At 41.7% G+C, this 25,128-nt stretch overlaps 1 protein-coding gene across 3 annotated transcripts; it reads left to right on the forward strand.

Annotated features, from left to right (window-relative positions):
• Positions 1-1,109: 1,109 nt before the first annotated feature.
• LOC115169974 (anoctamin-8) lies at positions 1,110-25,047 on the forward strand. 3 transcript variants are annotated; one of them, XM_029726140.1, is made up of 17 exons: positions 1,110-1,322; positions 9,116-9,226; positions 9,863-9,995; positions 10,287-10,425; positions 10,543-10,639; positions 10,742-10,858; positions 11,071-11,198; positions 13,413-13,574; positions 14,421-14,573; positions 19,891-20,017; positions 20,686-20,741; positions 20,876-20,950; positions 21,055-21,726; positions 21,980-22,171; positions 22,506-22,637; positions 23,127-23,237; positions 23,681-25,047. In XM_029726140.1, the coding sequence occupies exons 1-17, from the start codon at positions 1,175-1,177 to the stop codon at positions 24,353-24,355; spliced, it is 3,228 nt and encodes a 1,075-aa protein (XP_029582000.1). In that variant the 5' UTR covers positions 1,110-1,174; the 3' UTR covers positions 24,356-25,047. The 3 variants fall into 3 exon arrangements, with proteins under 3 accessions (XP_029582000.1, XP_029582001.1, XP_029582002.1); XM_029726141.1 differs by lacking the exon at positions 1,110-1,322 and adding an exon at positions 1,725-2,169; XM_029726142.1 differs by lacking the exon at positions 1,110-1,322 and adding an exon at positions 1,725-2,043.
• The last annotated feature ends 81 nt before the right edge of the window (positions 25,048-25,128 follow it).

The following is a 25,128-nucleotide window of genomic DNA, read 5'->3' on the forward strand; positions in this document are numbered from 1 at the left end:
TGCATTGCAAAATGAATGTTACAATCCTATTTAAATGAAGACTAAACCAACATTTACAATGAATATTTAATACAAAAGCTTTTTCCTTTACATAGACCAATGGCCTCTCCCCAACAAGATTATCAATCATCCTCAACGGCAATCCAGTTGGATTTTAGCATGTCACCAGACTAGATTTACTGTACTCAAGCCCATCGATTAGCCATCAACCAGAAAGCCCCAATGCCTATGGTATTCTGCCAGAGTAGGGAGAGACAGAGCATTTACTCTGCTCAGCAGCAGCACTGCTACCTGGGCCCATATTCATAAAGCATCTCAGAGTAGGCGGGTGCTGATTTAGGATCAGTTTTGCCTTTAAGATCATAATGAATATGATTATATGGACAGGTGGGACCTTAACACTCTGACTCTGAGACACTTTATATATACGGGCCCAGATCCTTTACCCGGTGTTCCCTGTAGGAGTTTAGTTAGGGCTTAAAGGTAGCAAGCAGGCTGGCACCTCATCGGGATGTCCTGTCTCTTGCCCTTTATACCAACAAGAAGCGTCTGTCTTTCTCACACTTTAACACGACTGCTCTCTAGCGGCCATGACATTGTACTGCAGGATCTGAAAGTATAACGGCATTGAGAAGTATCTCCTATAAATCGGTGCCCTCCAGGGGGGCTTTTTAAACCCTATAAACTATATTTATTGCAAATAGGGGTTTCTCATAGGTCTTTCCAAAGAGACTCCGTAAGCATCTATAATAATTACTTGCAGATCACATCATTTTGATGAGAGGTAAAGGGTCCTTTTGAGATAAAAGTACTCAATGGTTTGTTATTTTGGCTCTACAATACAATCAGGGCCCGTATTCATTGTGTCTCAGAGTAGGAGTGCTAATCTAGGATCAGTTCTGTATTTTAAATCATATTAATGAATGAGTTACATGGACATGGGGGACCTGATCATAGATCAGCATTCCTAATCTGAGACTATTTATGAATACAGGGCCAGACCTTCTCCATATGAACGAGAGAGAGAGAGAGAGAACCTGTTACAACCAAACACTTTCTGCCAGGTTCAGGTCATAGCACGAACAGGTAGGGTAGGCGGGTATCACCAACCCTGTTCATACAATGCTCATACAACATCACCTTCCATAGTTGCAGCGCTGTCTTTTAATGCACCATGATCGTGACGATTGGGGCACCTGATCCCACCGCGTCTGTAAACAGCACCGCGGACGACGACAGGGTAGGGAAGAGGATGGTGCCCACTGAAGACAACAAGATAACTAAGCAAAAACAGACATATTCAATGTCGTTCGGTGTCCTGGGTGAGTGTCTTGAGGAATAGAGTATTTGTCTCGTGAGGTGCGTGAATTCAAGTTAGATGGTTGTAGGGAGGAACATGATCAATGCTATTTGCGGTGGTACTAGATAGACTATGATGCAGTATTCTCAAACATTCACGCAAACTGCCATTTACCTCAGTACTTGAGGTTAATCACATACACCGTTCATATTAGGCTACATGCCACGTTTGTTTTTGTTTTTGGTGCGTCGCGTCCGGTAGCATTGTGCGCATTCCGATGAGCAGGGCCGAATGTGGCAGCTGTCTTCTGTGGTCCCACAGGTGTAGCCTAGCCTATGGATCCAAGGCATTTCAGTCTATTATATTGTTATGATATCGGCTATGTATTGTAATAAATAATGGATTACATTATTTATTTCAGAAGTCTAGCAGTCAAACAAGGGGGTTTAAACGGAAACTGTACGATTAAAAGCTAAATATTTCATGTTGGATTTGAGTAGCCAAAAGTGGCTATTTTATTACAACTTTGTCCTTAGAAAACTGGATTGCGCAATGTGCATACATTAAGCAATCACACACATGTCTTACACGTCTACACTTCTTACGCAAATACTCCGTACAGAGTATCACAATATCACAGCAAGCCAGCAGTTATCAGAACCATCACGGACGCGTTTTACCGCACTTCCTTTAGTTTTTGAAAATTCTGTCACAACGTGGTGGAGGCGAGAGCTAACTGACTGGTATGTTTTGCAATGGTTGAAGAAAGTCATCGAAGAGTCATCGAAGAGCAGTAGTGCCTGTATGGCACAGGACATGGCTTTATTATCAATTTGGAGATGGAGATCAACCTGGTCTCAGAGCATTTGGTATTATTCTATATGTAAATCCGAGACACTCTATTTAGACCATTTGTGGATGTCCATCACACATTTCGTATGATATGTTTAGAATTACAATTTGTATTATATACATAATGAAGTAGCAAAACTCAGAATATGTTTCAAATTCACAAAACGTACAATATGTTACGAAATTTTCTGAACGTATGCTATGTTACGAATTCTAGCTAGGTGGCTAAGTGGCTAACGTTAGCTAGCTCGCTAACATTAGCAAGGGGTTAGGGTTAAGTTTAGGAGTTAGGTTAAAGGGTTAGGGGAAAGGGAAGGGTTAGCTAACATGCTAAGTAGTTGGAAAGTAGCAAGTAGTTGAAAAGTTGCTAATTAGCAGAAATGCTAAAGTTGTCGGTGATGGGGGATACTGACTCAATGCTCAGGGCCTGTATTCATAAAGCATCTGAGAGTACAGTGATGATCTAGGATCAGTTTGGCCTTTTCGATTATAAATCAGCTCTGCTACTCTGAGACGCTTAATGAACACAGGCCCAGATATGCTATTGGATGAGGGGACATGGGGATAACCCACATTCAGTAGGCTTTGGACTGCATTTCTACAATTTTTACTGTCAGACTATTATCCGCCATTCAGTACACACACACACACAAAATTGGCCTGTAATTTATATTGAGTAAATTGTGTTGATCATAAAGTAAAAGTGTTGTTTAGGAAAAGAGCACCACAGTAAAGTCAGTAGGTACAATCAAAGGAACATGACCCCATTTCCTATATCTGCTGATAGATGGCTTTTGACACATTGCTACTAGTAGACCTAGCAGTCCCAGCACTATAGCAGTACCTAGTATAGCGCTGTCATAGGTTTAAACGGTGTTGGCAGTGAAGATAAAAGTATACAATTTAGTTGTGTAAGAATGGGGAAGGATAGAGTAGTTGATGCTGTTCATAACAAAAGCCCTACAGTGGCACCTGGTTAGAATGACAAGATTAATTTCACTTCACAATCTAGACATGGCTCACACGTTAGGGGAGGGAAAGAGGATACCTAGTCAGTTGCACAACCGAATGCGTCCACCGAAATGTGTCTTCTGTATTTAACCCAACCCCTCAATCAGCCTAGTGGTGTGTGTGTGGGTGTAAATGTGTAAGAGAGAGAAAGAGAGAGACAGTGAGAGAGCAAAAGAAAGTGAGAGACAGAGTAAGTGAAAGAGAGAGAGACAGAGATGGCAGGGAATTTTAGAGGACAGGACAGGACATGTCAGTAACAGAACATTTATGGGATTGCCAGTCAACAATTCTCATTCTTATTTTGTTTCACATGGTTTGACTGGATTAAGTTGGACACTTTAAAATCGGCAGATCCTGTGTTTAGTACCTCCCATGTAGTGGTTGGTTTTCAATTGCAGTGCTCCAAAGCTACCATACAAGTACTGCAGCTTAGTAGAGTAAATACTGTGAGCCTAATGTTCAGTTGTACAAACAACTTAAATACACAGACCCTGTGTTGTAGAAGAGGAGCCAAACTCTTTTTCAATCATGCCAATGTAGAAAATGATCATGTTGAATACTTTCTGATTTGGGTTGATCTGTGTCCATTTCTAACTTTCAGACAGCGGAATACAGTAACAAACTGCTTTGGCCTTGTTGATGGGCAGAAGAGTGGGGAAGCTGACAATGAGGATTTAGCATTTTGGCAGAATCCTCCCTCTCTCCATCTGTCACCACCCATGTCAATCAATCAATCAATCAATCAATCAATCAAATGTATTTATAAAGCCCTTTTTACATCAGCTGATGTCACAAAGTGCTGTACAGAAACCCAGCCTAAAACCCCAAACAACAAGCAATGCAGGTATACAAGCACGGTGGCTAGAAAAAACTCCCTAGAAAGGCCGGAACCTAGGAAGAAAACAGGCTATGAGGGGTGGCCAGTCCTCTTCTGGCTGTGCCGGGTGGAGATTATAACAGAACATGGCCAAGATGTTCAAATGTTCATAGATGACCAGCAGGGTCAAATAATAATAATCACAGTGGTTGTAGAGGGTGCAACACATCAGCACCTCAGGAGTAAATGTCAGTTGGCTTTTCATAGCCGATCATACAGAGTATCTCTACCGCTCTTGATGTCTCTAGAGAGTTGAAAACAGCAGGTCTGGGACAAGGTAGCACGCCCGGTGAACAGGTCAGGGTTCCATAGCCACAGGCAGAACGGTTGAAACTGGAGTAGCAGCACGACCAGATGGACTGGGGACAGCAAGGAGTCATCAGGCCAGGTAGTCCTGAGGCATGGTCCAAGGGCTCAGGTCCTCTGAGAGAAAGAAAGAAAGAAAAAGAGAGAGAGAGCATGCTTAAATTCACACAGGACACCGGATAAGACAGGAGAAATACTCCAGATATAACAGACTGACCCTAGCCCCCCGACACAAACTTTTGCAGCATAAATACTGGAGGCTGAGACAGGAGGGGTCGGGAGACACTGGCCCGTCCGACGATACCCCCAGACAGGGCCAAACAGGCAGGATATAACTCCACCCACTTTGCCAAAGCACAGCCCCCACACCACTAGAGGGATATCTTCAACCACCAGAGGGATATCTTCAACCACCAACTTATTATCCTGAGACAAGGCCGAGTATAGCCCACAAAGATCTCCCCCACAGCACGAACCCAAAGGGGGGCGCCAACTCGGACAGGAAGATCACGTCAGTGACTCAACCGACTCAAGTGACGCAATAGATTTTTTTGAACAATTCTCATCAATGACATCTTAGAACTGATTTATCGCTCATCTAAATCTGGTATCATTGGTAATCTGGTAATGATTATATAATTGCTTAAATAATGGCAGGTAGCCAAGTGGTTAGAGCGTTGGGCCAGTAACCGAAAGGTTGTTAGATTGAATCCCCGAGCTGACAAAGTAAAAAATCTTTCGTTCTGCCCCTGAACAAGGCAGTTAACCCATTGTTCCTAGGCCGTCATTGTAAATAGTTAAAAAAGTTTTTAGGGATGGCATGGAAGAGCACCAGTAAGCCAGGGACTCAGCCTGTGTAATAGGGTTTGAGGCAGAGAATCCCAGTGGAGAGAGGGGAACCGGCCAGGCAGAGACAGCAATGGCGATTCGTTGCTCCAGTGCCTTTCCATTCACCTGGGCCAGACTACACTCAATCATAGGACCTACTGAAGAGATGAGTCTTCAATAAAGACTTAAAGGTCGAAACCGAGTCTGCGTCTCTCACGTGGATAGGCAGACCATTCCATAAAAATGGAGCTCTATAGGAGAAAGCCCTGCCTCCAGCTGTTTGCTAAGAAATTCTAGGGACAGTAAGGAGGCCTGCGTCTTGTGACCGTAGCGTATGTGTTAATATGTACGGCAGGACCAAATCAGAAAGACAGGTAGGAGCAAGCCCATGTAGCTTTGTAGGTTAGCAGTAAAACCTTGAAATAGCCTTAACAGGAAGCCAGTGTAGAGAGGCTAGCACTTGGGTAATATGATCCAATTTTTTGGTTCTAGTCTAGATTCTAGCAGCCATGTTTAGCACTAACTGAAGTTTATTTAGTACTTTATCCGAGTAGCATGGATTAATTTTTCAGCATAATTTTTGGACAGGAAGTTTCTGATTTTTGCAATGTTACGTAGATGGAAAAAAGCTGTCCTTGAAACAGTCTTGATATGTTCGTCTAAAGAGAGATCAGTGTCCAGAGTAACGCAGAGGTCCTTCACAGATTTATTTGAGATGACTGTACAACCATCAAGATTAATTGTCAGATTCAACAGAACATCTCTTTGTTTCTTGGGACCTGGAACAAGCATCTCTGTTTTGTCCGAGTTTAAAAGTAGAACATTTGCCGCCATCCACTTCCTTATGTCTGAATCACAGGCTTCCAGGGTGGGCAATTTTGGGGCTTCACCATGTTTCATCGAAATGTACAGCTGTGTGTTGTCCGCATAGCAGTGAAAGTTAACATTATGTTTCCGAATGACATCACCAAGAGGTAATATATTTTGAGAGGAATGGGAGATTCGATATATAGGCCGATAGTTTTTTATATCTTCTGGTTCAAGGTTTGGCTTTTTCAAGAGAGGCTTTATTACTGCCACTTTGTGTGTTTGGTACACATCCGGTGGATAGAGAGCCGTTTATTATGTTCAACATAGGAGGGCCAAGCACAGGAAGCAGCTCTTTCAGTAGTTTAGTTGGAATAGGGTCCAGTATGCATCTTGAAGGTTTAGAGGCCATGATTATTTTCATCAATGTGTCAAGAGATATAGTATTAAAAAACTTGAGTGTCTCCCTTGATCCTAGGTCCTGGCAGTGTTGTGCAGACTCAGGACAACTGAGCTTTGGAGGAATACACAGATTTAAAGAGGAGGTCCGTCATTTGCTTTCTAATGATCATGATCTTTTTGTCAAAGAAGTTCGTGAATTTATCACTGCTGAAGTGAAAGCCTCTCTTGGGGAATGCTGCTTTTTAGTTAGCTTTGCAACAGTATCAAAAATACATTTTGGATTGTTCTTATTTTCCTCAATTAAGTTGGAAAAATATGATGATCGAGCAGCAGTGAGGGCTCTTTGATAATGCACGGTACTGTCTTTCCAAGCTGGTCGGAAGACTTCCAGTTTGGTGTAGCGACATTTCCGTTCCAATTTTCTGGAAGCTTGCTTCAGAGCTCGGGTATTTTCTGTATACCAGGGAGCTAGTTTCTTATGACAAATGTTTTTTTTATGGGTGCAACTGCATCTAGGGTTTTATGCAAGGTTAAATTGAGTTCCTCAGTTAGGTGCTAACTAATTTTTGTACTCTGACATCCTTGGGAAGGTGGTGAGTCTGGAAAGGCGTCTAGGAATCATTGGGTTGTCTGAGAATTTATAGCATGGCTTTTGATGATATTTGGTTGGGGTCTGAGCAGATTATTTGTTGTGATTGCAAACGTAATAAAATGGTGGTCCGATAGTCCAGGATTATGAGGAAAAACATTAAGATCCACAACATTTATTCCACTGGACAAAACTAGGTCCAGAGTATGACTGTGGCAGTGAGCAGGTTCGGAGACATGTTGAACAAAACCCACTGAGTCGATGATGGCTCCGAAAGCCTTTGAGTTTTTCTGTGGACTTTTCCATGTGAATATTAAATTCACCAAAAATGTGAATATTATCTGCCATGTCTACAAGGTCCCATAGGAATTCAGGGAACTCAGTGAGGGACGCTGTATATGGCCCAGGAGGCCTGTAAACAGTAGCTATAAAAAGTGATTGAGTAGGCTGCATAGATTTCATGACTAGAAGCTCAAAAGACGAAAACGCTGTCGTTTTTTTTATTTGATTGAAATTTGCTATTGTAAATGTTAGCAACACCCCCGCCTTTGCGGAATGCGCGGGAGATATAGTCACTAGTATAACCAGGAGGTGAGGCCTCATTTAACACAGTAAATTCATCAGGCTTAAGCCATGTTTCAGTCAGGCCAATCACATCAAGATTATGATCAGTGATTGACTATAACTGCCTTGGAAGTGAGGGATCTAACATTAAGTAGCCCTATGTTGAGATATCACAATATCTTTCAGTAATGACAGGAATGGAGGAGGTCTTTATTCCAGTGAGATTGCTAAAGCGAACACCGCCATGTTTAGTTTTGCCCAACCTAGATCGAGGTACAGACACGGTCTCAATGGGGATAGCTGAGCTAACTGTCTAACAGCCTGCTGTCTGGCCTGCACCCTATCTCATTGTGGAGCTAGGGGAGTTAGAGCCCTGTCTATGGTCGTAGATAAGATGAGCACACCTCCAGCTAGGATGGAGTCCGTCACTCCACAGCAGGCCAGGCTTGGTCCTGTTTGTGGGTGAGTCTCAGAAAGAGGGCCAGTTATCTACAAATTATATATTTTGGGAGGGGCACAGTTTTCAACCAGTGATTGAGTTGTGAGACTCTGCTGTAGAGCTCATCACTCCCCCTAACTGGGAGGGGGCCAGAGACAATTACTCGATGCCGACACATCTTTCTAGCTGATTTACACGCTGAAGCTATGTTGCGCTTGGTGACCTCTGACTGTTTCATCCTAACATCGTTGGTGCCGACGTGGATAACAATATCCCTATACTCTCTACACTCGCCAGTTTTAGCTTTAGCCAGCACCATCTTCAGATTAGCTTTAACGTCGGTAGTCCTGCCCCCTGGTAAACAGTGTATGATCGCTGGATGATTCGTCTTAAATCTAATACTGCGGGTAACGGAGTCGCCAATGACTAGGGTTTTCAATTTGTCAGAGCTAATGGTGGGAGGCTTCGGCGTCTCAGACCCCGTAACAGGAGGGGTAGAGACCAGAGAAGACTCGGCCTCTGATTCCGACCCATTGCTTAACGGGGAGAACCGGTTTAAAGTTTCTGTCGGCAGAATGAGCGACACCGGTTGAGCATTCCTACAGCATTTCCTTCCAGAAACCATGAGAAAGTTGTCCGGCTGCGGGGACTGTGCGAGGGGATTTATACTACTATCTATACTTATTTGTGGCACAGACGCTGTTTCATCCTTTCCTACACTTAAATTACCCTTGCCTAACGATTGTGCCTGAAGCTGGGCTTGCAACACAGCTATCCTCGCCATCAGGCGTTCTCCATTATATTATGAGTACAGCGATTGCAATTGGAAGGTTAATGTTACTACTTGGCTTCGGCTGGTGGAAGTCCTGACGATAAAGCTTCCGTGTGAAAAAGTTGAATGAAAAAAGTTGAGTGAGGAATTTTTTTTAAATATGAAACGTTAATTAAAAAGTAAAAACCGTAAAGTTGGCAGGTAGCAAAGTAAGGTTAGCAACAAACCGCACAGCAGCACGTAAACAAGTCTACAAATTAGGACCGGAAATGATGTTTTCATTACACTGCACTGACTGATGTGGGCTATTCTTACCCTCCATCTGTCTCTCTTTCTCTCTCTCCTCCCCTCTACTTCTTCCCCTTTAGATAAATTGTTTGGGAAACGCCTCTCGCAGGCCAGACAGTACATCATGTCCCATAAATCCTGGCTGAAAATGGTGCCAACCGAAGACTGTGATATCCTAATGACATTCTCAGGTACGCTAAATCACCACCTTCACCTACGGTTCAGTCCCCTCAATCATGATGGGAAACTTCGAGGGGGAGTCTTATTGGCCGATGTGGGCAATGAGCCAATCACTCGTTGATGTGACACAGAACAGTCTGCAGGGACTATTGAATAATATCCATTACTTGTATGTTTGTTTCAGAGTTAGGCACTCTATGATTCTGCACACATGCTGTGTGGGTTTACACAAATGGATCTCATTAGTCAAAGCAAGTTTCCCACATGGATCCCAAATAGGGTTGGATATGAATCATTGCACTCATTCTTGCAGGATGGGATGAAATGAATACCCCATACCCCTAGGGCGGTTGCCTCATTTGATTGTATTGACCTTTTCATGGGTCCACCCTCCCACGGTTACCATTGCTGCCTCTGTCAAGCATTGAAGAATGTTGTTGTTGCAGCCTCCTTATTTGAATGTTCCAAGAGTCTGTGATCAGACTGATGAATGACTAGAATGTCAAGTGTTAAAAAAATGTCAAGCATCGAATGACTGCGACAGAGGTTCAGTATTAATTCATGGCAATTGGGCTGTGGCTCTATATAGATTTAAATAAATGAAATACAAATGCTGACATCGAAACTGATCATTTACTCCTTTCTAGACACAACAGACGACCACACCTTGCTATGGCTGCTGAACCACATCCGACTGGGAATCCCACAAGTTACAATCCAGATCCGACAGCATCAACACACACAGTGCTACGCATTCTTTATTACAACCACATTTGAGAAGTAAGACACTCCACTTCTTACATGACATTTATGTCGGAAATGTAATGGTTAAATGTTAATTATATGGTCGTTACCTAATATTGTTACCACATCATTCGTAAACATCACATTCATAAATAGCGGCCTGGTTCCAGATCTGTTTGTGCTCTGTTGAAATGGTTGGTTTGACAATGACCAGAGGAGGAGTTGACAAGACAGAACAGTCAGATATGGGACCAGGTAAATAGCGTCTGAAACACGACTGTCAAATAAAGCTTGTGTCCTACTCCCCTCTTCTCTTCCTCTCCTCAGCTTGCTGCGTGGTGCAGAGCTGACGGGGATGCGCAAAGTGGTCAAACCACAGTATGGAGGTGGAACACATAGGTTTTCCTGTGCAGAGGACAATATATACGAGAACATAGAGAGCGAGCTGTGCTTTTTCACCTCCCAGGTTCGTATCAGTTATGGCTATGATCTCCAAACATATTTAAACAGCTCTGATATATGTCCTGTTGCTGATTTTGACCTTGTTCCCTCAAACTCTGTGGTTGTTCGATCTTTTCTTCAGGAGCGTCAGAGCATCATCAAGTACTGGCTGGACAACCTGCGAGCCAAACAAGGAGAAGTCCTTCACAACTTCCACTTCCTGGAGGGACAACCAATCAGTAAACAGTTGTTTTTGTATTTCATCATTGCCTGACTCTGCAGCATCACAATAAAATCTGAGACAGCTTTGTTATTGACTGATAACTATGTGTTCATCTCAGTTCCAGAGCTGATGGCCAGAGGAGTAATCTATCAAGTGTTTCCTCTACACGAGCAACGGATCCTCAGTCAGCTGATGACGTCATGGGTCCAAGCTGTCTGTGAGAGACAGCCTTTGGGTGAGCAGCACCTGTTGAGACAATATAGCATGCTTAATTGTTACAATTAATTGATCATTCTATCATAGAATAAAATAATATCATTTGCACTATAAATACAATATCAATGGAAAGATACACATTTCTTAAAAATATAATTTACTAACTGAAGCCAATAACCCATTGTGTCTGTCTTTGTCTGTCATGTTGTTGGTGTCATGTCTGTGTGTCAGATGACGTCTGTGATTACTTTGGGGTGAAGATTGGCATGTACTTTGCCTGGCTGGGTTTCTACACCAACTCCATGCTGTACCCTGCAGTCATCGGCTTCCTGCTGTGGATCCTGGCTGAGGCTGACCAGGTAGGTGGTGCAGCATCACATTACCTAAGGGAGATCTCACACTGGTCAATATACACTACCGGTCAAAAGTTTTAGAAAACCTACTCATTCAAGGGTTTTTCTTTATTTTTCTATTTCCTACATTGTAGAATAATAGTGAAGAAATCAAAACTATGAAATAACACATATGGAATCATGTACTGTAGTAACCAAAAAAGTGTTAAATAAATCAAAATATATTTTATATTTGAGATTCTTCAAATAGCCACCCTTTGCCTTGATGACAGCTTTGCACACTCTCAACCAGCTTCATGAGGTAGTCACCTGGAATGCATTTCAATTAATAGGTGTGTCTTCTTAAAAGTTAATTTGTGGAATTTCTTTACTTCTTAATGCGTTTGAGCCAGTCAGTTGTGTTGTGACAAGGTAGGGGGGTATACAGAGGATAGCCCTATTTGCTCAAATGAGCAAAAATAAATTACAATCCATCATTACTTTAAGACATGAAGGTCAGTCAATACGGAACATTTCAAGAACTTTGAAATTTTCTTCAAGTGCAATCGAAAAAACCATCAAGCGCTATGATGAAACTGTCTCTCATGAGGACCGGCACAGGACAGGAAGACCCAGAGTTACCTCTGGTGCAGAGCATAAGTTCATTAGAGTTACCAGCCTCAGAAATTGCAGCCCAAACAAATGCTTCACAGACTTCAAGTAACAGATACATCTCAACATCAACTATTCAGATGAGACTGCGTGAATCAGGCCTTCATGGTCGAATTGTTGCCAAGAAACCACTACTAAAGGACACCAATAAGAAGAAGAGACTTGCTTGGGACAAGAAACCCGAGCAATGGACATTAGACCGGTGGAAATCGGTCCAAATTTGAGATTTTTGGTTCCAACCGCCGTATCTTTGTGAGACGCAGTGTGAGTGAACGGATGATCTCCGCATGTGTATTTCCCACCGTAAAGCATGGAGGAGGAGGTGTTATGTTGTGGGGGTGCTTTGCTGGTGACACTGTCTTTGATTTATTTAGAATTCAAGGCACACTTAACCAGCATGGCTACCACAGCATTCTGCAGGGATACGCCATCCCATCTGGTTTGGGCTTAGTCGGACTATCATTTGTTTTTCAACATGGACAATGACCTAACACACCTCAAGGCTGTGTAAGGGCTATTTTACCAAGAAAGAGAATGATGGAGTGCTGCATCAGATGACCTGGCCTCCACAATCCCCTGACCTTAATTAAATTGAGATGGTTTGGGATGAGTCGGACCGCAAAGTGAAGGAAAAGCAGCCAACAAGTGCTCAGCATATGTGGGAACTCCTTCAAGACTGTTGGAAAAGCATTCCAGGTGAAGCTGGTTGAGAGAATGCCAAGAGTGTGCAAAGCTGTCATCAAGGCAAAGGGTGGCTATTTGAAGAATCTCAAATATAAAATATATTTAGATTTGTTAAACACTTTTTTGGTTACTACATGATTCCATGTGTGTTATTTTATAGTTTTGATGTCTTCACTATTATTCTACAATGTAGAAAATAGTAAAAATTAAGAAAAACCCTTGAATGAGTAGGTGTTCTAAAAATGTTGACCGGTAGTATACCTGTCAATAGTGCAATCTTAGAAAAAAGGGTTCTTCAGCTGTCCCCATAGGAGAACCTTTTTCGTTCCAGGTACAAGCCTTTTTGGTTCCAGGTATAACCCTTTTGGGTTCCATGTAGAGCCCTTTGTGGAAATGGTTCTACATGGAACCCAAAATGGTTCTGCCTGGAGCAAAAAGGGATATCCCTGGAAACAAATTTGGTTCTTTAACCCTTTTAGGTTCTAAGTAGCACTTTTTTTCCTAAGACTGTATCATACACAATGTAGTTTAGCCTAGTCCATAATCTGACAATGACATAGTGTAGGAGTTTGCAAGATAGCACAAACAGATCTAGAACTAGGCTACATGTAGTTACCATACACAGTAGGAATTCACAGTTTTACATTACAAATGGCTCACTTGTTGGAATCTATTTGTATGTGTTTTCTCTCCTAATCACCACATAAAAATTCATGTGAAAAAATCTGGATGTGTTGGCCTAGACTACAAAACTGTATTTCACCCACCATAGCACTTACCATCTCTGTGCTCTTTGATACATGTCCAGTGTTATTATTTGTTGATATTTAGTAGAAAGATTCCCCTAATCTGTTGTATCTCACCCACTTCTCCACTCCCCCACAGACCAGCCAGGACATCTGCTGTGTGGTGTTTGCCCTCTTCAACGTGGTGTGGGCGACACTCTTCCTGGAGAGGTGGAAGCGGAGAGAAGCCGAGCTAGCATACAGGTGGGGGACATTGGACACTCCTGCCGAGTCCCTTGAAGATCCTAGACCCCAGTTTCGGGTGAGCGTCCTGTTGTTATTGCATCCTATTCATTCAGAGTTAGGCCGAGATTCAATCTGGGCACGTTGTAGAGCACTTGACATTTAAAGATACTTTCTGATTGAGTTGAAATCTGCCCTGTTTACTATGAATGTCTGCAAGCGTTGAGAACATTGCCTTTAAAAGACACATTGTCGACAGCGCTCTACAACGCATCATAGATTGAATCCCGATCTTAGATTACTACCAGTGCTGTTTGGTTCCTTCAGGACAATGGCCAAAGTACAAATTCCATCAGCAACCTCATACAGCTGTCACAGGGCTAGAGTTTAGGGGTCTACAGGGCCAGAGTTTAGGGTCTACAGGGCCAGAGTTTAGGGGTCTACAGGGCCAGAGTTTAGGGGTCTACAGGGCCAGAGTTTAGGGGTCTACAGGGCCAGAGTTTAGGGGTCTACAGGGCCAGAGTTTAGGGGTCTACAGAGCCAGAGTTTAGGGGTCTACAGGGCCAGAGTTTAGGGGTCTACAGGGCCAGAGTTTAGGGGTCTACAGGGCCAGAGTTTAGGGGTCTACAGGGCCAGAGTTTAGGGGTCTACAGGGCCAGAGTTTAGGGGTCTACAGGGCCAGAGTTTACGGTCTACAGGGATAAGTAATATGAGATATAGGTTTGGAGAGTGTTGTGTGAATTCCAAGGGTTAGAGGCAGGGTTCATGCCTCCTGGGGTTTCTAAAGGGGCAGTTGTCTCTGTCCTCCTCAGGCCCGGCTAACTCAGTTGGTAGCGTGTGAAACTCTGGGTCGTGGGTTCGAGCCCCACTTTGGGAGCTAGCATTTTAGTTGGTGTGTGTCTGACTGTGTGTTTCTGTTTTTCAGGGTGTAAAGCGGTGTAGCCCCATAACAGACTGTGAGGAGTTTTACTACCCACCCTGGAAGAGGACGATTTTCAGGTGGATGGTCAGCCTCCCCATCTGTCTCCTCTGTCTCTGCTTTGTCTTCCTGGCCATGCTCGTCTGTCTGGAGATGCAGGTAAGAGACATAAATCAACAGAAAATAGCTATATTGACATTTAAAGGCTTTGGTAAACGCTGCATATGTCGGCACAGTAGGAAATTACCTTTAAATTTAAACCGTGCTACAGATTGAAGCAAGCCCTTAGCCATCGGAATCAAACATGGTCCACTATTGAAGTATTGAAAGAAGGTTGAGGACTGCAACTTAATTCTCTTTAATAATATTTATTGTTGACACGTTTCAAAGGAGCTCCTTTGTCAAAAAACACTAAGTATCGTTAGGGCTCGATTCAATCCATATCGCAGAAGTTCAGCAGTACAGTATAGCGCCAAAACAATTTACATGTAATTTCCGATTGAGCCGACATACTGTACAGTGCATTCAAGACCCCTTGACTTTTTCCACATTTTGTTACGTTACAGCCTTATTCTAAAATGGATAAAATGTTGTTTTTTTCCCTCATCAAATCTACACACAATACCCCATAATGACAAAGTGAAAACAGGTTTTTAGAAATGTTTGCAAATATATTAAAAATAAAAAACAGAAATACATTATTTACATAAGTATTCAGACCCTTTGCTATGCGACTCGAAATTGAGCTCATGTGCATCCTGTTTCCATTGATCATCCTTAAGATGTTTCTACAATTTGATTGGAGTCCACCTGTGTTAAATTCAATTGATTGGACATGATTTGGAAAGGCACATGTGCAATGAAATCTAATTTTATTTGTCACATGAGCCGAATACAACAGGTGTAGACCTTACAGTGAAATGCTTACTTACAAGCCCTTAACCAACAATGCAGTTTTAAGAAAAATACCTAGAAAAATAAGAACTAAAGTAACAAATAATTAAGGAGCAGCAGTAAACCTGTCTATATAAGGTTCCACAGTTGACAGTGCATGTCAGAGCAAACACCAAGCCATGAGGTAGAGCTCCGAGACAGTATTGTGTCGAGGCACAGATCTGGTGATGGTGACCCAAACATTTCTGCTGCATTGAAGTTCCCCAAGAACACATTGGGCTCTTATCATTCTTAAATGGAAAAAGTTTGTAACTACCAAGACTCTTCCTAGAGCTGGCCGCCCGGACAAACAATTGGGGGAGATGGGGCTTGGTCAGGGAGGTGACCAAGAATGTGATGGTCACTCGGACAGAACTCTAGAGTTCCTCTGTGGAGATGGGAGAACCTTCCAGAAGGACAACCATCTCTGCAGCACTCCACCAATCAGACCTTTATGGTAGAGTGGCCAGCCGGAAGCCACTCCTCAGTAAAAGGCACATGAAATCCCGCTTGGAGTTTGCCAAAAGGCACCTAAAGGACTCTCAGACCATGACAAACAAGATTCTCTGGTCTGATGAAACCAAGATTGAACTCTTTGGCCTGAATGCCAAGCGTCACGCCTGGAGGAAACCTGTCACCATCCCTACGGTGAAGCATGGTGGTGGCAGCATCAGAGTTTTTCAGCACCAGGGACTGGGAGACTAGTTATAAAATGTGGAAAAAGTTAAGGAGTCTGAATACTTTCTGAATGCACTGTATGCAACTTTTGCCGTAAATGCAGTCTCGACTAACGTGGGAATATGTCCATTAAATTATAATCGCTCTATAGGATCCCTTAGTGTCAGTTATGATGAGTGTGTACTGCCGTTTAAATCACTAGGAACCTAATTAACTTTTCAGGAATAAGCGCTTTTAAGATCAAAGATAATGGCTCAAGGGGTAATTAACCTGTCTTTAAAAAATATATATATATTTTAAGGGGTGGGTCAGCTTAATATTGCAGAAAGAATATTGCTTCCATCAATGTAATTGTCTGCATCATTTCCAATCCCCCATATATTTTTTGGGGTAAATATATATATCCATACACGCATGCATACATATACACATATATACATACACATACCTATATAGACATACATACTTTTTTAAAGAATATACCTTTATTATTCCCCGCAAACCCAACCACCGATCCCCCAATTGGAGTAAACTAATAAACACTTCGGCTTTTACTTTCAATTTATTCATCTTATACACATTTTACAGACAGTCTATTTTACAATAGTTCTTTTTTGTTTGTTTTTAGTCCTTCCTCTATTTCTGATGTCCATCCAGTTTGATTTCTATTTGTAACTGTGCTATTTCACAAAAAGTTCTGAACCTATATACATTTTACAGACTCTGTATGTTTACTATGTTTATCTTGTTAATAGTCCCACCCTTCAGCTCCATTCAACCCCTCCCATCTGTCTCTCAACACCATACATTTCGGATTTCTATTTGCCATATATTTTTCAACTGTGCTGTGATGCTTCACAAAACAATTGAAGCTTTCTATTCTCATAGCTTCCACAGATTGCAAATCAAAAATAAACATTTTTGCTAAAATAATTATTATATTATTGATTGATTGACTATGACTATGACTTTTCAAATCACCCAGTATTGCTATCTGCAGCGTTAGTTCTAGGTAAATGTTGCAATTCTTCAGCCATTCCTGGACCTGTGACCAAAAACGATCTACATATGGACAATACCAAAATAAATGATCTAATGACTCTGCCTCCTCACAGCAGAATCCGCAGAGCTGGGAAGATTGTATCCCCCATATATATAACGTTCTATTAGTTGCAAGAATTTTGTATAGTAATTTAAATTGAAAATTTCGAAGTTTTGAATCCGGCGTTGTTTTGCGTATCAATTCATAAACCATGTGTCATGGAATGGGTACATCGAAAATCTCCTCCCAACCATTCTGCAATTTTATATGGCACAGCTGTCAGTTTTTTGGTCCTTAAATGAAATTGGTATATGTTTTTATTTATCACACTTTTCTTTAACCATTTATGTTCTTTAATACAGGGATGACATACAAGTTCCTTACTTTTTTCCCCTTCTACTTGCCTCTTCCATTTTTGTGGTAATGCTGCAATGAATTGATTGTAATTTTGGATAGAGCAGACATTTCCATAAGTCTGTGTTAGCTGCATGTGTGACATCACTCCACCCATCCTATTTATAATGTCATTCACTAAAATTATACCTTTTTTAAACATTTCTTTGAAAAATACAGTTTTTTTATCAATTACTATATTTGAATTTAACCACAATATTTGTTGTATTATTTGTTCTGTCTTTTCAGGTGGATTAAACTGAAATTGCAACCAACTTTCTAAGGCTTGTTTAAAAAATAAAGATATTTTGGAGATTATTTCCTTTTCAAACAACCGAAAGTGGGCAGGTGTAATCTGAATAAAGGGAAAAAGTCCCTTCTTGAACATAGGATGAGACATTCGTACCAATTTACTAGAGAACCAGTTTGGATTTAAGTATAACTTTGGTATGACTGATGCCTTTAGTGAGAGGTCTAATGCTTTAATATTTAATCATTTCTGCCCTCTGAATTCATATTCGTTATATAAATAGGCCCTTTTAATTTTATCTGGCTTGCCGTTCCAAATAAAATTGAATATTTTTTGTTCATATAATTTAAAAAGCAGGTCACTAGGTGTAGACAAAGCCATAAGCAAATAGGTAAACTGTGACATGACTAAAGAAATAATCAGGGTGATTTTTCCACAAATATACAGGTATTTTTCTTTCCACGGTAGCAAGATCTTATCTATTTTTGGTAACTTTCTATAAAAATGTATTGGAGTGAGATCATTTCTTTCTTTTGGGATTTGTATACCGAGTATGTCCACATCTCCATCAGACCATTTAATTGGTAAACTACATGGTAATGTAAAATTTGCATTTTTTTTTTGTGATCCAATACGTAAAACCACTTATCATAATTTGGTTTTAATCCAGAGAGGATAGCAAAAGTATCTAGATCCTCTATGAGGCCGTGGAGAGACTCTAATTGTGGTTTAAGAAGAAAACATGAATCATCGGCGTACAATGACACCTTAGTTTTTAAGCCACGGATTTCTAATCCCTTAATATTATTGTTTGATCTAATCTTAACAGCTAACATTTCGATGGCAATAATAAATAAATATGCCGATAGTGGACAACCTTGTTTTACTCCTCTAGATAGTTTAAAACTTTCAGAGATGTAGCCATTATTTACTATTTTACACCTAGGGTTACTATACATAACTTTAACCCATTTTATAACAGATTCCCCAAAATTGAAATATTCTAGGCATTTATATATAAACTCCAGTCGTACTTTATCAAAAGCCTTTTCAAAATCAGCTATAAAAACCAGGCCTGGTGTCCCTGATATTTCATAATAGTCTATTGTTTCCAGTACTCGTCCAGGTAAAAACCTGTCTGATTAGGATGAATAATATCTGACAATACTTTTTTAATTATATGCGCCAAGCATTTTGCTAGGATTTTTGCATCACAACACTGAAGTGTAAGAGGTCTCCAATTTTTTAAATGGACTGGATCTTTATATATACCATTTGGGTCCTGTTTCAGTAATAATGATATCAGACCTTCTTGTTGCGTGTCTGATAATCTATCATTTATATAGGAATGGTTAAAACATGCTAATAATGGTCCTTTGAGTATATCAAAAAAAGTTTTGGATACTTCCACTGGTATGCCATCCAGCCCTGGAGGTTTCCCATCCTTAAAGGCCCCAATTGCATCAAGCCATTCCTCCTCTGTAATTTGGCCTTCACATGAGTCTTTCTGTACAGATGTTAATTTTACATTATTATTAGGAAAAAAATCCTTACAATTAGTTTCAGTTTGTGGAGATGGAGGAGACTGAAATGAAAACATATTCTTAAAGTACTTTACTTCCTCTTTCTAAATATCATTTGGTGAATCATGCGTGACTCCTTCATCTGTAACAAGTTTTAATTAAAAAAAAATTGTAGCATTTTTATATTGAAGATTGAAAAATAATTAGGTGCATTTTCCCCCATATTCCATCCAGTTCGCTTTATTTTTATAATATATTACACTGGATCTTTCTTGAATAATTCCCTCCATTTCTTTTAGTTTTTCCTCTAACTTATTCTGTGCCTCTATGGTACCGTTTTTATTGCTATCTAACTGTACTGTTAGTCCTTCAATTTCCTTTGTTTATATGGATTATTTTGATCTAAATTGCTTTTGTTTTATAGATGAGTACTGAATTGCATGACCTCTAAAGGCACACTTAAAAGTGTCCTATACAATTAGGGGATCTGCTGTACCTATGTTATGTCTGAAAAAGTCAGTTATAAATTCTTCTGTCCTAGTTCTAAACAATTGATCATATAGTAGGCTTTGATTAAATTTCCAATATCTAATTAACCTGTCTTGCTGTAATTAAATACATCTATTTTTTTGGTTGATCTCTTCTTTCTTTTTATAGGAGTTTGTGATGGAAATTAAGGAATTACCCAGTATCACAAGATTCATTCCTAAAATTTTGCTGGCCATCGTTGTGACTATATGTGGTGAGGTGTATAGGAAGATCGCCCATTGGCTCAATGATATGGGTAAGCCGTTCAGCTGAGATTCACTAATATGAGCAACAGGTGAGGAATGATCGGCGCAATGAGGTAGTCTCAAAAACCCGACCTAGGCAACAGCGACTAGGATCTGGTTTCAATGATGGACTCTTTATGACATAGATGAACTACATCACTGCCTACATCGCTACTTTATCCGCTTAAATAAAATACTAAATAGTAGCTAGCAAGATTGAGATCACAGAGGTTATTTTTAGAGTGCATTTCACAAGTGGCTAGTTTACATCAACTACCTTCACTAAAACAACTGCAACGGTTTAGCCTGCAAACTTTGGTTTTGAATCGCCACATTCTGGCATGTCTGCCTCGTGGTTTGATGGGAGTCTCCGGAATATTTTCCCCTGAACGACGTAGGCAGTGACATAGTTCCTCTATGCCAAAGATTCCATCATTGAAACCAGACCCTGTGTGTTGCCTAGGGTCAGGTTTTCCAGACTAGCAGTGAGGGCCCGACTCAGTAGAAATACTGATCTGGGATCAGGTCCCTCCCCGTCCATGTCATCTACAAGGCAAACGCTTTACGAATACTGTCTCTGATCTCTTCAGGTTTAGTACAAAGTGATCATACAGGTTTGTTCAGTAATCAGTATCAAATGGAGCGATGTATTTTAATGATTCTTATCACTTTGTTACAGAGAACTACAGACTTCAGAGTGCCTATGAGAATAATCTCATCATTAAAATGTTTTTTGTAAGTTAGACTTTTCATGTTTATTTTATTCCTACTGTTCTCTATTATCCAAAGGGTGTATTATTGACTAACACTGTTGTATATATGTTTAGAAATGTCATGTCTCATTCAGACTCCTTCTCTTCATTTTGCAGTTTGAGTTTATAAATTCTTACCTTAGCCTTTTCTACATCGGATTCTACCTCAAGGACATGGAGCGACTAAAGGAGGTAAAATCTGTCAATTAGGTTTGAATAATGGAAAACATGATTGAACAAAATTATTCTCGCTAAAGAACAGCAATAACAGAATCACTCAAACGGTCTCTTCACAGATGCTAGCCACTCTCCTGATCTTCCGCCAGTTTCTCCAGAACATCAAGGAGGTGCTCCAGCCTTATCTGTACGAGCACCACAAACTAGGAGTATTTACCCCCAAGGTCGTGTGGGAGGTTCTCCAGGCCATAGTGATCAAGTACAGCCGCCTGGCTCTAGGAAAGGCCCAGGCTTCATGGACTATCCAATCCCTGCTAGGCCCCAAAGGCCTTGCCACACATCATGTGAATGGACAGACAGAACAGAACAAGAGAGGAGATCTAAAGGCTGGCTACAGGTTCACAGAGGAAGAGTGGGACATAAATGACACACTGAGGCAGCGGAAGATTAGCTTCAATGAGAAGGTGGACGTTGCCAGAGACGTTGCCATGGCGACCCAGCCTGAGGACAGCTTCCCGGAAGACAGTCCCACGATGGTGGAGGAGGGCATGGATCCTTCCAGCATCTTTGAGATGGGCGACGATGACAGTGACTATGAGTTATCTGAGACCAAGGAGACCAAGGAGACTAGTGTCTCCCCACCAAGTGGCTATGACACGGTAGTATGTCAGAGACGGAAAAATCCAATCCCAGAGAAAGAATCCACAAAGTCCTGGATTGACCCTCCTGAGGAGCCTAAGTCTGTCATCCTCACCCAAGCAGAGATGGAGAGCTGCATGCAGACATATGAGGTATGGCTTAGTTGTCAGATCTGTTCTTGTGAACTGGATCTGCTGTCTGTGTATCAATGCAACACAGTTCATTAGTTTTATATTGTACACATGTTTAGTTGCATTTGAATGGACTTGAGTTAGTATTTGGTGCATACGAAGCCCGGCGTACAGTGCATTCAGATTTGAAGTGAAAAGTGATTTAAACACAAATGCAATTCAATGACAGCCCATGCAGTTATATGACTTAGATTTTTGACCTCTGACCCAACAGGACACCCTGCAGGACTACCAGGAGATGTTCATCCAGTTTGGCTACGTCGTGCTCTTCTCCTCTGCCTTCCCATTGGCTGCCATGTGCGCACTCATCAACAACATTATTGAGATCCGGAGTGATGCCTTGAAGCTCTGTACTGGCCTGCAGAGGCCCTTTGGCCAGAGGGTGGAGAGCATCGGACAGTGGCAGGTTAGTGGTCGCTCACATCTGGGCTGGTATTCAAAGACATCTCTGGAGTCTAGGAGTGCTGATCTAGGATCACCTGTAATCTTATTCATTATGATCTAAAAGGCAAAAATCATCGTAGATCAGCACTCATATTCTCCAAGTATGAGTTTATCCTGGTACAGTATGTCCCAGGGCATATATTCAAATACATATTTACCTCACCTGCAATTAAGCTTAAACTTAGAGAACCATTTTAAAATCATGCAATTCTTCAAAAAAGCAAGACAACAGCTATTTCTTTCATAAAGATAATTTCCCTCTGAAATATTTTAATCTCTTCTCTTTCTGTGTGCAGACTGCAATGGAGGCCATGGGCTTGATAGCCATCATGGTGAACTGTTACCTCATTGGCCAGTGTGGTCAGCTGCAGCGTCTCTTCCCCTGGCTGAGCCCAGAGATGGTTATCATCTCCATCGTGCTACTGGAGGTAAAACACAATGCAGTGGACATTGTGTTTTAGCACCTTTCTCAAAACCAAGGAGGCTGTATATAAATCACACAGAGTACTGACTATAAAACCATGCGGGGGGGGGGCTGTCTAAGCACAAGTCAACAGCCTTCACTCAAATAGGGCATTTCGTTTTGAAAATCCATTTCAGCGTTGTACAATAATGTAGATGCATATTGTGCTGTCTTTTAAAATTGAAAAAGACTTGACAGGTAATTGAGAAGAACAAGAGCTGCTGAAAGGCATGCGCCCAACGTGGGGCTCGTACCCACAACCCTGTGATTAAGAGTCTTAGGCTACACCAACTGAGCTAGCCGGCTTGAAAAGATCAAGCAGCTCCCTCTACACATCACACACACAGCATGGCATCATCACACTCTTTCCACTCTGGTATAGATGAATTACACTTTTCTGGGTTTTTATGTCACTGTTTGCTCAGTCTGTCCTTTGTTGTTTTGGGACTGACAGCATTTTGCCATCCTCCTCAAATACGTCATCCATGTGGCCATCCCTGATATCCCTGGATGGGTCGCAGACCAGATGGCCAAACTGGAGTACCGTCGAAGGGAGGCTTTCAAGGTACAGTTGCATAGGTTGAAACACTTTTGGCTAAATCCACAGAGCAAGCTGTTATATACTGTCCGTGTCTATCACTATCATCCTCCAAGTTTGTGTCCTTTATGTGTCTTTTCTTAGCGTTTTAAAAAAATCTTTGAATCGTGTATGCCAGCATTAGGCTTCCTACAGACACTGTAGTATGTTTGAGTCCATCAGGGCATCCTTTTGTACTGAATGTATCAAAAGGATATGCCTCTGACACTTCACTTGAACTCTCCAGTAACGTTGGCCTACATAACGATGTCATTATAATTTAATTACTTAACAGATTTCATACAGTCATGAAAGATGATGTCAGCATATGGTGTTTAACTTTACACAGTCATGACACAAACTAAAGCTGGTCATAGAAAGTGTCTGCTCTCTTTATGCCACATATTGTATATTACCTTGTTCCTATGCAGAAGCACGAGCATCAGGCCCAGCAGCACTTCCAGCAGCAGCTGAGGAGGCGGCGTGAGGAGGAGGAGCTGCAGCGTCAGGCTGAGCTCCAGGCCGAGGCCCGGCAGGAGAGCGAGTACCAAAAGGCTGACCACCAGCACCACCACGACAAGACCCAGGGCAAGCCTGGGGACAAGCCCAAGAGACCCAGCTCTCTGCTGGGCAACAACAACGTGATGAAGCTCAAGCAGATTTTCCCCCAGCAGGGGAAGTTCTCTACGGGCACGGCCCGATCCCCTCAGTCCCCAACCGGGGCAGAAGCAAAACTACCAGGTTTCCTCAGCTTCAAGTTCCGGAAGTCTCCGGAGTTGAAGAAGGAGCCGTTGTCAGTAACACCAGCGCCGGGGACCGTGGTGACGACTGCTTCCGTGAACCAGGAGAGGTCTCAATCCCCCAGCAGGACCTTCAGCCCAGGGAAGCTGTTCAGCTTCAGCAGGTCAGAGGGCGCAGTGGTGTGTGCGAACGGGGCTCAGCTGTCCAAACCAGGTGATTCTGGCCCCCAGGCCGCTCCTAACACCCAGCCCACCAGGCAGGACTTGAACACAACTCCATCAGGCGAGGAGCTACCCTCGTCTGAGAGCGAGAAGGGAGAAACGAGACTATCTAGCGATACTGACAACTCTGGCTCGAAGTGTTAGTCCATCGTCATGGCAACATGGAACGTTTAAGAAAGGGAAGCAGAGTACGATACATTTTTATCCTTGTTAAAATGTCACCATGTTAGATGCAGAGTACGATAAAATTGTTATACTTGTTAAAATGTCACTGTGGTAAATGCACTTCCTGTAGGTCATCTTGAACAAGCTAAATTATGAAATGTAAGGTCAGAATGCAGATGGTTTTGGGATAATTCTCCACAATCCAAATGACAGTAAATATAGGCTATATATGTTCTATATACTGACTGTATAAGTGGATACTATGTACAAATTGTAACAGTTTAACCCCTTGAATGAAGCCCAAGTACCGTCATTAAATACAGTTATAAGACTGCATGACCTGTGGTTCTGATAATCATAAAGCATTCCTGTAAGATCTGGATGGCAGTTTCCATTAAAGATTTTGTCTATCCATTCATCAGATTTGATGTCTTAAAAGCATGGTGAATCATCTGCATGCCTGAAATAAATGTCTTCAATTATTCAGCACCTTCTAAACCAAGCCATCATATATTCCTGCAATAGGACAGAATAAGTACATTCACTGTGACTGTAAGAGATATTCTATTTTTCTTGACTTTGTTTTTCTATGAATTATTTTATTACATGAAGTAGTGAATTTACCTCAATGATGCAAAACACACTTCAATAAACTTCATCATGAGACCACAGAAAATGTAACGCATCACGTTTTTAACACAGCTGCCATGGCAACTTTACCACGTAGCCTGCCAATTCCTGTCATCTGTAGT

The sequence above is a fragment of the Salmo trutta genome, chromosome 31, assembly GCF_901001165.1.
Source record: "Salmo trutta chromosome 31, fSalTru1.1, whole genome shotgun sequence".
NCBI lineage: Eukaryota > Metazoa > Chordata > Actinopteri > Salmoniformes > Salmonidae > Salmo > Salmo trutta.

Excerpts from the sequence above, each read along its gene's own strand:
- LOC115169974 (XM_029726140.1), top strand. The coding sequence starts at position 1,175 with ATGATCGTGACGATTGGGGCACCTGATCCCACCGCGTCTGTAAACAGC. Across the intron at positions 11,199-13,412 it reads TCCTGGCTGAGGCTGACCAG|ACCAGCCAGGACATCTGCTG; the intron begins GTAGGTGGTGCA and ends ACTCCCCCACAG. Across the intron at positions 14,574-19,890 it reads TCGTCTGTCTGGAGATGCAG|GAGTTTGTGATGGAAATTAA; the intron begins GTAAGAGACATA and ends TTCTTTTTATAG.